This window comes from Solanum verrucosum, unplaced genomic scaffold, assembly GCF_900185275.1.
Source record: "Solanum verrucosum unplaced genomic scaffold, falcon-dt-bn FXZP01000283.1, whole genome shotgun sequence".
Lineage (NCBI taxonomy): Eukaryota > Viridiplantae > Streptophyta > Magnoliopsida > Solanales > Solanaceae > Solanum > Solanum verrucosum.
In genome coordinates this window covers 528,771-544,693 of record NW_026020415.1, presented here as the reverse complement: position 1 = coordinate 544,693, position 15,923 = coordinate 528,771, and the positions used below count along the sequence as shown (strand labels likewise).

General features: G+C 32.2%; 4 protein-coding genes across 5 annotated transcripts in view; 1 reads left to right on the top strand and 3 right to left on the bottom strand.

The window, feature by feature from the left end:
- Positions 1–15,923, bottom strand: part of LOC125840824 (ergosterol biosynthetic protein 28) — a 233,934-nt gene that overhangs the window by 72,310 nt on the left and 145,701 nt on the right. The gene's annotated exons all lie outside the window — the stretch shown is intronic.
- On the bottom strand, positions 269–1,805 carry LOC125840797 (probable inactive poly [ADP-ribose] polymerase SRO3). Its single transcript, XM_049519769.1, has 4 exons — positions 1,000–1,805; positions 688–929; positions 493–611; positions 269–385 (listed from the first exon to the last, which is right to left on the bottom strand). The coding sequence occupies exons 1-4, from the start codon at positions 1,803–1,805 to the stop codon at positions 269–271; spliced, it is 1,284 nt and encodes a 427-aa protein (XP_049375726.1).
- Positions 7,588–8,821, bottom strand: LOC125840796 (probable inactive poly [ADP-ribose] polymerase SRO3). Its single transcript, XM_049519768.1, has 3 exons — positions 8,355–8,821; positions 8,099–8,264; positions 7,588–7,689 (listed from the first exon to the last, which is right to left on the bottom strand). Exons 1-3 carry the CDS (start codon positions 8,819–8,821, stop codon positions 7,588–7,590), a joined length of 735 nt encoding a protein of 244 aa, XP_049375725.1.
- Positions 10,571–15,645, top strand: LOC125840805 (KH domain-containing protein HEN4-like). Its single transcript, XM_049519776.1, has 8 exons — positions 10,571–10,730; positions 11,740–12,425; positions 12,870–13,292; positions 13,477–13,731; positions 13,926–14,258; positions 14,510–14,586; positions 14,734–14,845; positions 15,467–15,645. The coding sequence occupies exons 2-8, from the start codon at positions 11,742–11,744 to the stop codon at positions 15,608–15,610; spliced, it is 2,028 nt and encodes a 675-aa protein (XP_049375733.1). The 5' UTR covers positions 10,571–10,730; positions 11,740–11,741; the 3' UTR covers positions 15,611–15,645.

The following is a 15,923-nucleotide window of genomic DNA, read 5'->3' as shown; positions in this document are numbered from 1 at the left end:
ACCCTAATCATACGGTAAGAGGTCTAGTCTAGTATATATATGTGATGTGACATACATATATTTCAGCAAGTAATTTCAATTCTTAGCTGAAAATAGCTAGATATGAAATCTAATTCTACTAAAAGCAGCCAACAAACTAAGTGAGCATCAAAAAGAGAAAATTATGAAAGTCGAAAACCTGAGTCTGTAAAAGGTAACATTACACTTGGTTTTTTCAACATGAAATTTATCAATGAGAAACCATAATTCCCATTTTATCCCAACAAGTTTAACAGAACCTCATCTCAGGAAAGAATTCCAACATAATCGGACGCATCAATTGATCATCTTGAACAATAGCTTGTATCTTGCTTATGAAATGTTCCTGCGCTACTACTTTGCCCACCTGTGAATATATAATTTGTATGACAAGTCAAGATTTTAAAATCAGAATATTCACCATTTGTATATATATATAGTAAATCTTGTGTTAAAAAAAGAATCTAGACTTACCTCATAGGAGGTATGCAAACTTTTCAACTCCAGTTTTTTTGTTAGTGGAAGCAAATTAGGTAGCTTGAATAGTAATCTACACCATCGATCGTCAGTATGAGCACCACAGTTCTGCTGACCTGTATTTATACTTGAGTATTACTGTTTCGTTTCTCTCACAACATTCAAAAATAATTGAAACTATACGTATATTACCTGGCATATGACGATCAAGTTTATAACTGACTATACATTCGGGTAGAATGTGAGTGTTCATATTGTGATACCACATCACATACAACTTTGGATTGATCAAGTCATCAACCCCGGTATCAAAATCCACACTCGATCGAAACAACTGCTTAGATCCGAGCTCAACCTTTTCAAGATTTCCCAATATGACTCGACATAACATCATATGTTTTTCACCATTTTCATCAACATCAGACATCATTTCACTACACGAGTAAGAAAAATAATTAATGTACATTTGAAATAATAAAAAGAAAACACAAAAAATGAACTAACCTTATTTGAGGTGACTGTAAAGGCGACAAGTGTATACCAATACCGCGATGACCGGGTTCAATTCTTGTTAATTCAAATCCACGATGCATTATGGAGTTCAAATTCCTGGACGATGACCCATACCAAGCAAGTACAACTTTAGGGTTCCCTCTGTCCCTCGTTACCATCTCCACATTGTCTATAAAAACTTGTTCCATAAGACCGCTTTTAATACACTCATGAATGGCAGTTATTGTAACACCCGAACGAGACGACAGCAGGTAACCCTTTACCGTCTGATAGGCGTACTCATCTTCCCTCATTGACCTTGTCCTAGCCCACTTTGGTTGAACCAATTCAGTAGGGGTAGTGATAACAAGCCGCGATGAACTGCCTACTTCGATTCCTCTCTTCCTCATTCCTTTTTCTGAATCCTCAATGAACATTTTAGGGATAAAATAGTTTCCATTTACATCAATCCAAGAGATTGGCAGTTCGTTCCCATTGTCCAAATCTATTCCAAACATGCGGTAAAAATCAATAATTAATTTAAATCCAGATTTAATTTCTACCTCAATCATACCCTTTCTACTCACAAAAGCTGAAATGAGCACATCCATTACATGTTTCTCGAAATCCATCCACGATCCATCCTTATACATCTTGAACCTCAATGGTTTCCCACTCTCTTTGAAGTTGTGGTGATTCTGAAACAGTAACTGAGCATGATCAGGCCATCTACCCGATGGAAGAACCTCATTTCTCATTTTCGACTTCCCATCAACACCATCCTTGCCATTTCCGCTAATAATCGTTGTTTTCCTCATCATCATACACTTCAAATCTGTGGTGATATAAATATCTTTTTTGAGTTTCTAGCTGAAGAAAGACCAAAGGAAAACTTGTCTATTTATACTACGGTTGATTGGTGAAGACATTCAAGGGAAATGGCGATCGTATCCTTGGTTTTGGAGGGAGTAAATGTTTTATGGAAAGGATGTTTCGGGTAGTATAAAAATGTGAGTGTGAAAAGTGTGACTTGCTGACTATATTCACATAAATCTAACTTAGTCAAAGAAGTTAATTACTTAGATACACATTAATTTGCAATATTACGATTCTTACCATGTTTTTGTGCGTCTAGATACATTCAGATATGTCATTTGTTCTAGATACATTGTATTCAAGTTGATTCACATGTATATGGATACATAACAAATCTCGCTCGCCTCTCTCCCATCTCGCATGTATCTGGTATCTCAAAAATGACGATCATACCCTTGATTTTAGGATGTATGGTTTGTTTATGGAAGGATATTTCAGGTAGTATAAAAATGTAAGTGTGAAAAGTGTGACTTACTAACTATATTTAGATTACCATAATTCATATTAATAATAATATTATATTTATATGAGGATTTTAATTTTTTGCAATTTTCTCTATTTTTTTAATTCCAATTGAGATCTTAGGAATTTTGAGAATAGGGTCTAATTTACTCTTTTATTGTTGAAGAATATTTAATATTGTCCTAACTCCTATGTTATACTATCGCTTCATATATGATTTTTTTTTTTTTTTGGTTGATTCGTCATCAATTTACACTTTTGCTCCTATATTATGTTTTTCTTTAATATATGTCCCTCGTAATAATTATTTTTTTATAATGTGTAAATTTATATTTTAGTATCATAATATTTCATCAATTATTTGTTGTGAATTGTTTTCCAACTTACGTTAATTTATTATCGAATCTGCCAAGTAAAATAGAAATACCCAAATTAGTTTCACCTTTATAAAAAACTTACTATTTATTTTTCTTTTCTTTCAAGAACCTTAATTTATCAACGGGTGCTTTTTGTTGTGAACCAAGCTGACTCCGTAAGGGCCTACGAGCTATTAGGGAGTTTTATTTCGAATTCAAGCCCATTTACACTTTGTCAAAAAGGATCAGGTGTTAGAAGAGTGGTTATGAAAATTATGTTGAAGTTTTGGTGGTGTTGATTCCAAGACAAATGCTCGTCTTGTCGTTGCAAACTTTAGTAGTAAAATGCAGTCTGCAGTAGCTGCACTTGCTGTCATGTTACAAGAGTGGAAAGTGTTAAAATTAAGAAGTGAATAGAAGGCGAAGCTTCAAGTTGTGCACCCTATTGGTTACACATCTATGGTGTCATTGAGGTGGTAGAATTGATTGCACGTCATAGATTACGTCTAAGCTTAGTTGCAATGGAGAGACATGGGGGAGAAGGAGCTTCTAAAGTTGTTCGTCAGTACTAAAAGGTGGACAACAATTTTAACTTTGACGGGTTGAAGCGTGTTAATAAGTATCGATCATCTGCATCATATATAATTAGTTTACACTTTTGCCCCTATCTTATGCATGTTCGTCTTTAATATATGTCCCTCATAATAATTACTTCTTCATGGTGAATTTATATTTTAGTATCATAATGTTTCATCAATTATTTGTAGTGAATTCTTTTCCAACTTACGTTAATTCATTATCGAATCTACCAAGTCAGTCGGAATATCCAAATTAGTTTCACCTTTATCAACAATTTACTATTTATCTTTTTTTTTTCTTTCAACAACCCTAATTTATCAACGGGTGCTTTCACTTTACACTACCTTCTAAATACATCTTTCATAATTATACTAGGGATTTGACCGCGTTTCGCGCAGTTATGAAATATGTATATGTAAATTTATTTTAAAAAATAATTATGATACAAGAAATAAAAAATCAATTATAGAAATAAGAAAAATTATAAAATTACAATACAAATATTTTTGTAGAAATTAGAGCTTAAGTGAATTACATTTTTATTATCAAGTATTTTTCAAAATTAAAAGACTAATTTATTAAGAAAAAAAATCATATATTATGATGTTAATACATAAAATTCGGATAAACATATTTTAAGACTTGATTTTTTTTTCTTATTTTTGTCAAATGATAAATTTACTATCCAATGAATCTTCCTTTAGTTCGAAAAAATAAATGATGAAACTAAAAGTACGAGGAAATAGAGATAAATATTTTTATTTCATTCTTTGATATTTAATTCGTTCTTTGTCCTTGTTTTTTCTCTTATTCATCATCGTCTAAATAATTATTTTTCTCTATTTTTCATTATCATCTAAATAATCCTCTATTGCTAATTTTTCGTGTATATCTTATATTATTCTTGTAATTCTTTAGAAGTAGAAGAAACGAACAAATTTAAATGGTTCTTCACCATAAGAAATACCTAAGAATTACGTATTCAATACTTTATATGCATTTGTTTTGAGCCATGAGTAATAAAATTTGAACACTTGTTGGTTGTGTTCTGACAAAATTACAAATAACTAATTTGAGTCTAAATGAAAATGTAATTTACTACAATTAAAATTTTTATAGGAATCTGAATTAAAAAATATATAGAGAGAGAGAACATATGAAAAAGTAAGTAAAAAGCGAAAAATAACAACACAATTTGTCAAGTCTTTAATCACAAAAACAAAGATGATGAAAAATCAGATAATCAATGCAATTATTTTTGAGCTTTTATCAGGCATCCCTTCTATACATATCCAAGAGCCTCTGCATGGAGTCAAACTACAGTATAAATTTGATACTACAACAATAATATAGGATATCAATATTTCAAATATGGAATAAAAATAATAATCTAGAGTAGGAATCTAATGAAACAAAAAAATATGAATATATAGACAAAATTGAAGAAATTAATATCATAAGGTATCTTAAATTTTGAAATTAGATAGTTGGGGGTTATGAATATGAAAATTTACAGAAAAAGAGTTAATAATATTAATTAAAGTAAAAGTTCAATTAGGTATAAGTTATGGAGATACAAATTTTAAAATACATAGAAAAAGGGAAAAATAAAATAATGAAGACCAAAAAAACTCATGAACTATTCAACATTTGTTGGGTGTTTAAGTTTTATTAGGAAGGCAAAAGGGTCTGATGGACCCTTATACTTGACTCGAATTGTAAATTGGACCTTTCTACTCCACAAAGTTTCAACTGGACATTTCAACTCAAACAAAATAGAAATTTTAAGCCCCTTTGACCATTGACCGGTCTTAGGTGGCATTAATTTAGCTGAGTTGGAAAAATGTGTATTACACACGCGAAATAAGAGCGTGAATTGATTTAAAAAGTTACTAAAATTAAATAAAAAGTAAAAAAGAATAACCTATCTTAAAAAAAGAAGAAAAAAAAAACCCCTTTCTTCTTCAAACCCACCCACCCACCCTTTTTGAAAAATTACAGATCTCCCTCATGCTATATCACTATCCTCTCTATTTATTATTTTTTCTTGCAATCTCACTTTCCCTCACGTTTCAAATGAAAACTACATATTCATAAAAAATTCAACAACAAAAATAATTGGAAACGAAAGAAAAAAAACTTCTCCAAATTGAAAGCTCAGATCGAAATTGAAGAAGGATTTTTGTTGCTACTAATTGTTTCTTTTTATCTCTTTAGAAGCAAAACTTTTTTTAAAAAAAGTCAAAATTTTATCTCTCTTTTAAATTGTAGATACAACTTTGAAATTTTCATATTTCTTGATCTTTCTTCTTTCAAGCTTTGGATTTTATTTTTCAATTTCAAGTTTTTTGGTGTCAAGTTTAGTTTTAGGAGTAGTAAGGTTTGAGTGTTTTCTTCTATTGATGTTAATATCAGTTTTGATGAAATTGTAAGCTCAAATGAGGCTGTGAATGGAGACAGATGTAATTTTAAATTGCAATATCATGTGCAACGAAGACGGAGACAGATGAGGGAGAGAGTATTTGTGGTCTCGCCGGCAAGAGAAGGTGGCAATGGCAACTTTCTCCGGTGATTGGGCCATTTCACGGTGAAAATGACAGCTGATGTAGGGAGACCCAAAATTTTAATTTAAAAGAATAATTTGCATCAAAACTTTATGAATTTTTGTCCAAAAAGAAATTATTATAAAAATAAAAAATAATGTGGCAGAATTTATCTGACATGGAATGTGACATCAGCGCCATTGAGAGTCACGATGAGTTGAAAGGGTTCAACAAGTTGAGTTTAAATGAGTTCGGGGGTTCATATGACAAAGGGGTAAGTAGAAGGGTTTACAATACAAACGAGTACAAGTACAAGGGTCCACCAGACCATTTAGCCTATTAGGAAAGAAAGCAAATCAACTTCTTCTCTTTTTGTACTACTCCATTGTGTTTAACAAAATTGAAAGAGGAAAAAAAATACAATAAAAAAAGAGACAAATATCTTGAAATATTAAAGTAGAAAATATTGAAACTTTTAATTTTTTGTAACAAAGAATAATAATGAGTGTAAATAATTTTTCAGACATTTAAGTATAACAATAAATAGAGGAGTAGTAACTGATATATTTATTTTTTGTACAATAATAAGTAAGTAGAAAAATATGAAAAATTGTCAAAAAAAAATGAGGAAAAAAGATAAATAGAATCTTTGGGCAAAGAGAGATGTAACTTCACTTTCTTACATCTAGCTTATATTATATATAATATTTTAAGTATAACAATATGTAATAGCTATGAGAAATGTACCATAGATAATATATCTTTCAAGCATGTCAAAATTTTAGAATATTGAAATCAAAACAATACATTAATGAATCTTTAAAATATTGGAAACATTCAAACTTTAATTTATACTAATACGATCATCTCTCTTGATGAATCTTTCAACATAATTAAACTTCTTTCTTCATTTTGATGATCTTGTACTGAATTAATGTGAACATCTTTTTATAATGAATCTTTGAAGAATATATTCTTGATCTTCATCAAAATGAAGAACATATCATGTCACTATCTTTTCTATGATTTCTTATAAAAAAGATGAAGAATAATTTTATTTTTAAAAAAAAAAACTACACTATTAGAAAGAAAGAATGAGAAAAAAAACTATACTAATCGAAAGAAAGAATGAGAAAAAAACTACACTAATAGAAAAAAAGAATGAGAAAATGAAAAATGAATATTCAACATCTCCATGGATGATTGTAATTTATAGATTTGATAATCCATAAGAAGAAGTTGAAGCGACATGTTATTTAAGTAGAGAATATGAATAGATGGAGGTTTTTTGTGACTCATTAGGTATAATTAGAATAGTAAATATGATTTTTTTTTTATTTAATAAATAAAATATTTAATGAAAAAATTAAGAAAAAAAAATCAAAAAAAGATAAATATGAATGGAGGTCATAGAGAGGTATCACATCACTTTGTCTATGTTTCTCCTTTATATTATATATAGATTCTAGTGTGGAATAGAGAAATTATCTATTTGAAATCAAACGCCGTCTGGAATTCTTAATGAACAATAATTGTCTAAGAAATCGTCAATATAGCCTCTCATTGTGACTGTAACGTTATGAACCAATTTCCAAGCAGAAGTGCTTGATGCTTCACCAAGTCTCTTCTAAAGGAATACATTTATTCAATAAATTCATAAAGTATTATTTCATCCACTTCACTAGTTCTTACATATATAAAGGGAAAAAAGTGTGCTGAAAGATACTGAAAGTCCATACAACACATATATCCCAATAAAATTGACACTACTAAAAGAACTTCGTTCAGGAAGAGATTTCCAGCATGATCGAACGCATCAATTGATCATCACGAACAATAGATTTTAAATCCCTCATGAAAGTTTCTCCCTCTACTGGTGTGCCATCCTGTGAACAATTTGTATGAAAAGTCAAGATCAAAATAATGGTCTTGAAACTAGAATATTCACAATAATATGTATAGATATAGTAAATCCTTGATTAATAGCTAGTGTTAAAAAGGGAAACCCAAACTTACCCCATAGGAGATACACAAATTTCTCAACTCCAGCCTTTTTGATATTGTAAGAAAATTATGTAGCTTGAATAATAATCTACTCCATGTGCTATCAGTATGGCCACCACAAGTTAGTCGACCTGTACATTGGCTCTTGAGTCTCGACATTCAAAAGTAATTGAAACAAATTATAAATAACAAAAAGGAGCAATGCTTACCTAAGTACATGTGACTATCAATAAGTTTATAACTGATTATACAGCAAGGTAGAATGTGGGTATTCATATTGCCACACCACACCACATACCACTTTGGATTTGTTAAGTCATCAACTCCGGTATCGAAATCCTTACTCGATGGAAACAACTGCTTAGATCCTAACTCAACCTTTTCAAAATTTCCCAATATAACTTGACATAAAATGATATGTTTTTCACCATTTTCATCTATATCAGACATCATATCACTACACAAATTAAATAGAAAAAATAATTAATGAACATCATGTGGAATAATTAATTAAGAAAACACCAAAAATGAAGCATGTGTACTATACCTTATTTGAGGTGATAAGAAAGGGGACAAGTATATACCAACACCATGAGGATAAGAAGCAGGTACATTACTATTCATTTCAAACCCACGACACGTAAGGCTGTCGAGATTTTTAGTTGATGTCCCGCACCAAGCAGAGTCATCAACTCTACGGTTCCCTCTTGCTCTTGTTACCTTCTCCAGATTCTCTTGATAAACTTCAAACCGTGCCTTTTCCATTGGACCTCTTCTCATGCATAGATGCATTGCAGTGACTATAACACGATCTCTCATAATAGACGGTAGTAAACCCTTTAGCTTCTGATAGACGTTCTCCTCTTCCCTCATTAACCTTGTCCCAGCCCACTTTGGTGTAGGCGTAGCCACAACAATCCGCGATGAACTGCCCCATTCATTTTCATTCTTAGGATTCTCCAATGAGAGATTTTGTGATTCCTCAACATCGTTGCCGCTTCCACTAATCATCATCGGTGTTTGTAGCAATGAGATTTTCAAATTTGTTGTATAAAAATATGTTTTGAGAAGAAAAAAGTTGTCTCTATTTATACAAGTGTTGGTTGGCAAAGGAAATGAAAGTCTCCTTTTTCTATATTACAGTAATCCCTATTAATAAATTCAAGTCAATTTTTTTACTAGTTTATTAATATGCTATTTACACTTTTACCTACTTTGTCTTCTTTTCTCTTTTATAATAAGAAAAATACTCTTTCGGTTAATGAATTTGTGAGTTAATACTTAGAGCCTGTTTGGATTGACTTAAAAAAAAAATTAAACTGAAATGACTTTTAAGTCAAAAAATAAAAAGTAGGGGAGAGCTACTTTTGATTTTTGAGTTATTTTAAGTCATTTTCAACTAATTTTAAGTCATTTTTGACATTGCCAAACACTTCCTAACCTATTTTAAGTTATTTTTTATATTTGTCAAACACTTCTAAAAGTCAAAAACTGACTTAAAAGTAGATTTGACCACTTTTTAGCCAATCCAAACACCCTCATACTTATTAAGAAAAAAAATTATGACATAAATTAAATAGCATTTTCCAGTATGGAAATAATTTAAAGAAAAATCATAAATATGAGGAATTAACTCTCTTGAATTTATCATCTAAAAAATGTAAATGAAGGGAAAAAATAGAAAAAAAAATCAAATATTTATCTTAAACTTTGAACAATTAACTTATTATGGATTATGAAAAAAAAACTCCAAACAATCATTTTAATATTAATATGGAATTTTTTTTGGAGTATAAATTTTTATTTTTATATCTTAAATTTCACAAATTATATTCAATTATGACTTTCGATTTTAGAAAACTTGTGCTTCCCTAAATATAAATTTGATTAATTTATAATCAATTTATATAAGAACATAAATTAAAAACTAATTCATTTAGATTTTTCAAGTGTTTTTCTTTTTTATTTACTTAATTTAAATTAAATATTATTTAATAGAGGTGAATTGACAATTAAGTAATTGTATTTTATATTCTAATTCTAGTCGTATTTTTGTATATAGAGATGATTTTAAATTTTTTAAAGTCTTTGAGGACAAGTTTCACTAAAGAAACTCAAAAAAATTGGTTCTTTTATTCCAAGTTCATAAAATTTATGATTTTTTAAATATAGAAAATGACAAAAATGATCATTAATTTAAAATTCAATGGCGTAAGAAATGTGAGCTTATCACACGTCTGTTGTAGCTTTCGACATTTGTAAAATCCAAAATAGAGGTCACAAGTAATAAATTTTAATAAATCGAAACAAAGTTCACAAACAAAGTTCACATCTTTTACTAGACCAATTTTTATTCTCTTTATTTTTTGTTAACACCTTTTTGTTTATTTATTTTTCCTTTATTAAAAATGTAAAAGAGAAGAAGAAGAAAAGAAATTTGAAAATAAATATCTTTTGACCAAAAAAAAAGTAAGGACTTAATGGGAAATAAATGCACATGAATAAATTCGTATAATCCAAAATAGAGATAAAAAAATAATAAAGTTTAATAAATTGAACCAAAGTTCACTTCTTTTACTAGATCATTTTTTTTCTCTTCATTCTTTGTTATTAAGACCTTTTTATTTAATTTTTTTTCTTTATTAAAAATGTAAAAGAGAAGAAGAAGAAGAAGAAAAGAAATAGTTTGAAAATAAATATTTTTTGACCAAAAAAAGTAAGTACTTAATGGAAATAAATGCACACAAATAAATTGGTAAAATCCCTAAAAAGTACTACTTACAACAAAAGTGAAACCTTCTGATATAACACCACTCTCCCTGAGCTCCGCCGGATACTTAGGTTTATCTTCACCGTTACGGCGTTGCTAGCAGAACCCTACTCCACCGTTGAAGCGGTCCGATCATATCTCCGACGAAGCCTGGTAAAAATGCTGAATCACTTAATTCTCCTTTACTCTTTCGTTTTTCTCTTGCAGTTTTTCTCGATTTCATACTTTTAGTTTCACTGAGTGGTCGAGCTAAATGTCGCTAAATTGGGACTGCTAAAACTAAAGTTATAAATCAAAGACTTGTATTAAAGCTTCTAATTTGTGCAGATTGTAACTAGCAAATGTATAGGTATAGAATTGGTACTGCTAAAATTAAAGTTAGAAATCAAGGACTTGTATTAAAGCTTCAAATTTGTGCAGATTGTAACTAGCAAATGTATAGGTACAGAATTGGTACTGCTAAAATTAAAGTTATAAATCAAAAACTTCTATTAGAACTTCAAATTTGTGCAGATTGTAACTAGCAAATGTATAAGTATGGAATTCCATGGAACTGAATAGGATAGATGTTTATATCATAGACCGTTGATTAATTTTTTGTTAGTTCGGCATTTTAAGCTTCAGCTGAAACTTGATTTCTCGGGTTTGGGCTTTTGCAAGCCTAGTGCATAGCTTTATATTACATAAAGAGTACATATGAAGTGGACTCGAAGGGTTTAGGTGAGAAGGTATTAAAAATTTACCACAAAATAGTGGTGGAGAGTAGTTTGAATGCCAAATGCTTAGACTGAACTATGAGCTGTTGCTCATCCCTAGGGTTCGTACTTGACACATTCATTTTCCCTGATTCAGATATCACTCTCTGATAAACGTGTCTTACTGATCATCTATAAAAGAATAGCGCGTACAATTTTCAGAAGTCACTACCAATGTGGCTCTATGGAGTTTGATTGATAATATTTGCATTCATGGGTTCAGGCCTTACCAAATTGATTCTTCTAGTTGACCATGTTGCAAATTATCTTACCTTTCCCCAAAAAAAAAAAAAACTCCATACTTTTCTCATACATCCACTTTAGTCTTATCATTCCATACCTTTCTCATACTTCCTCTATAGTCTTATATCCTGAAATGAGCGTCTGTTACAAAAAAAAAATTGCAGATATGTCAATGAAGTTGACACCTTCCAAGAGACCACATGATCAGAGCCTTGCAGAAACAAATGGCCGAGGGAAGTGGCAGAAATCATCATCTTTTAGTTCCCAGAGATCACCTGTGAAAATTCGTATATTATGCCCTGCTTCAAAAATAGATTTCCTTATCGGAGAGGATAGTAGCATTATTTCTCGGATACAAGAGGAAACTGGTGCAGAGGTTCAAGTTGAGGATAGTATTGTTGGTTGTGATGAGAGGGTGATAGTTATTATAGGTTCAAGAAAAGAAGATGAAGTGGGAACCAAACAGTTCCATGCTGATGTTGAGGGGAGTGAAACTAAGGAAAAAGACAGTTGCAATGATGAAAATGGTGATAAGGGTGAGAATAAGGCGTCTCTTCCGGCAGAAAATTCCAAAACTGAAAAGGAAACTGAATCTATTCAGAAAGCTCTATTCTTGTTGTTTGAAAGGATGGTTGAAGGAGGAGCAGAAATGGATGGAGGAGATGAAGAAGGCAATAATTCTTCCTCATTAATTATAAGATTGCTTGTTCTCTCCAGCCAAGTGGGCTGTTTGCTAGGAAAAGGTGGTAGTGTCATAAAGCAGATGTCTTCTGAAAGTGGTTCACAGATACGAATTCTTCCCAGGGACAAACTACCTTCATGTGCGTCTTCATCAGATGAATTGGTTCAGGTATATTTGTTGATATTTATTCATTCATTCCTTGCAAGTATTAGTCAACTTGATTCACTCAGCTTAGCCATTAACTGTCATCAATGTGATCATTTTTCTGTCGAAGTTGTATTTGAATCCTGCCTGTTTTCTTGTGTGTGCTTGTCATGATGTTTTGAGAGGTCTTATTGATATAACAGTAATTTCTGCGTTAGGAAGTCCTTTAATTAACTTTAGTGACAGAAAATGGCCCTTGTATCTATACAATTCAATTTGAGAATGTTGCATACTCTTCTTACTTGTTGGTTCACAGTGAATACTGCTTCATCGACATCTTATTTCCTGTCTCACGTTTCACAGAGTTGATCATTGTGTATTGTCTGCTGCTTTTATGCAGTACTCTCGTAGTCAAATCTTGTCATATTAACCAGAATTCTGGAGACATTCCTAATTGTTATGTTGCAGATTTCTGGGGAGCATGATGCAGTTAAAAAAGCTCTTGAAATTGTTGCTCAACAATTACTTGGGAGTTCCTCTGGGGATCAAGATTTTCTCTCTGCTAATGCTGGTGGTCCATCTTCTCAGTCTCCTAGACGTCCTCTATCTAACCGGGAATTACGTCCACCATCAACACGTCCTTACCATGGGCAGGGGCCTGCTTCCTCTGGTGGATTTCGTGTTGGGGAAGCTGGTATACCTGGTCGAATGAATCCTATTCCTGATGCCTTGACTTTCAGATTACTTTGTCCAGACGAAAAGGTTGGAGGTATAATTGGAAAGGGAGGAAGTATAATTAAAGCACTTCAGCATGAGACTGGGTGTCAAATCAAAGTTCTGGAAGCCACAGGGGATTCTGAAGATCGAATTATTGTCATCTCTGGTCCAGCGGTATGATTTGTTACGTCTCTCTATTTGCTTTCTTTTTCCAGGATTTCCTTTAATTGGCATTGGAAGGGGGAGGGTCATTCTTTTTGCTAAAGTTGTTACTCTTTCTTCTTTCCTCTTCTTTATCATGCTTCTTTGATTTTCTATAACCTAACAATAAGAGGCTATGGCCATTCTATCTATGCAGTTCCCAGATGATAGAATATCTTTGCCGCAAGATGCTGTCCTTCGCATCCAATCCCGAATTTTTAGGGCTGCACCTGAGAATCAGGACAATGTTATGGTTGCAAAACTCTTGGTGTTCTCCAATCAAATTGGGTGTCTCTTGGGTAAAGGTGGTGGTATAATAGCTGAAATGAGGAAATCAACTGGAGCGTATATTCGTATTGTAGGCAAGGATCAAATCCCAAAGTGTGCTGCGGAAAATGAAGAAGTAATTCAGGTATTTTTTGCTTTTTATGATTTGAGTGATGTTACTAAGCATAAAAATTGGCTGTTTTTTTTTTTGCATATTTAGAGGGTTTGTTGCTAGCCTTTAGGTTTAGTGTGATGTCTATGGCAACATTTGTTTGGTTTAAGGACAGACCTAATTCCTACTTCTCAACTTGCTTTTAACTTTTCTTTTTGGTTGCTCAGATAAATGGAGATGTTGAAAAAGTTCATGAAGCCCTTCTGCAGATAACTGCCAGATTACAGAATCATTACTTTCGTGATGCATTTCCTTCAAACCCTGGGTTTCTGGACCAAGTACCTCCATTCCCTTCACACATGGGAAGGAGAGAATTTTCACCACCTCCAGGCATGTTCCCCAACATTCGTCCACCATTTCACAAGTTTGATGCTCTACCTCCACATGGTGGTTTCCATCCACATGATGATCGTCCTCCATTTATGCAAAATTTCCATAGGCCAGGCATTCCACCTCATATTTCTGATAGAATGCCTTCTTCAGCACCATGGGGTTCTCAGGTAGCATTTGGTTGCAGTTAGTTCTACCATTCTAGTTTCTTGTGACTTTTATAGTAGGAGTTGGTTGATTTTTATATATAGGCTGCTCCACCTTATGTACTTGTAACCACATGCTTGTTGCTTTCATAATGTAATTTAAAGTGAGCGTTACAATTGTCTTAGAGCACTTCTTCTTTCTGCTCGAATAAAAAGTAAAGATCCAAAAAACGTGACAAACATTAGAAATATTAATTATCTGAACTGAATTGCAGGGACGGGGTGAAGGTGGGGGACATCTAGGCTTCCCAGACTATGCAGGAGGTCCTCGAAATATTGGCGGCTTTGGAGGGTCTGTACTTTCTAAATCATGACCAGACTCTTTCATTTTGCTTTCTTTTTCTTCTTGATGTTTTAGAGTTCATTTATGAACTGCCTTTTCTATTATACATCAATGATATATGTATGTCTCTGTTACACGTGAATTTCATTAATATAGAGGAAGTAATCCCGCTGTGATCACAAGCACTACCGTGGAAGTTGTTGTACCTCGATCTGTCATTCCTGCAATCTATGGAGAAGGTGGGGGATGTCTTCGACAAATATGTGAGGTATGATCTTATGTCCCTAATTCACATTATACCTTTTTTTTTGCCCTTTTATTTCTGATTGGTCTCTACTATAGGCCATGCCCATTAAAATATATATATATATATATATGATCTCCATCTTTATGTATGTAAAATGTATGTATTTGACAAAATATTATAGCCCTCGTTTTGTACATATTTATACCTATTTGGTCTAGTATTCATTTTCTCTGTTCTTAATTTTTACTTTCAAGATGCCCTCATGTCTTTCTGTACATGTTCTGCTCCTTGTTTTTCAATATCAGAAAAGATGGGAGGCTTACTGAAAAGAAGTTTCTTTTACCATTTTTTGGATTTTTTTTAAAAAAGTATATCAATACTAGCTCCGTTTGTTCAAAACATTGTTTGGTTATACATTAGATTGATCTTTTGATTAGTTTTTCAACTGAAAAATCTTTTTCCACTCACACAACTTCAACTTTCTAATAACCATTTTTCAAGTGCAATAACCAATGTTCCCAAATTTCAGTCAAATCCATGTTCAAACGCCTACGTAGTGTCATTCATGGGCAAGTACAAATTTGTTGTGTTGTATGAAAGTATATTATTATTTGACTCTTCGTTTGACTAATTATTTTCTAGATTTCTGATGCGAAAGTCACCATAAATGATCCCAAGCCTGGAGCTACAGAGACTGTGATCATTATATCTGGTACGCCTGAGCAGACGAATGCTGCTCAGAGTCTCATTCAAGCATTTGTCATGGTCGAGACTGAAGGTGCTTGACTGGTGGCAGTGAGGTAATTTCTCGATCTTGTGGACTTTAAATTGAATGACATTTGTTTCCACGAGCTGTGTGAATGGAGAGCAGTTAATTGTACTCCCTTTTTCATTCTTTTGTCATTGTGAATTCGTTAACTTATATCAGAAAACTTATTGTTATGATGTTCTAAACAGTGCCGAAGCTGGAGTTTGGTGTTGAAAACAACTGGAAGAGATATGGTTTAGCAGTTGGCAGGGCAGCAAACTCTTGACAAGGAAAAATAGAAAAAATGCATGTTAGGGTATTAGAAGTATTACAAGTTGGCTAAAACAGAAC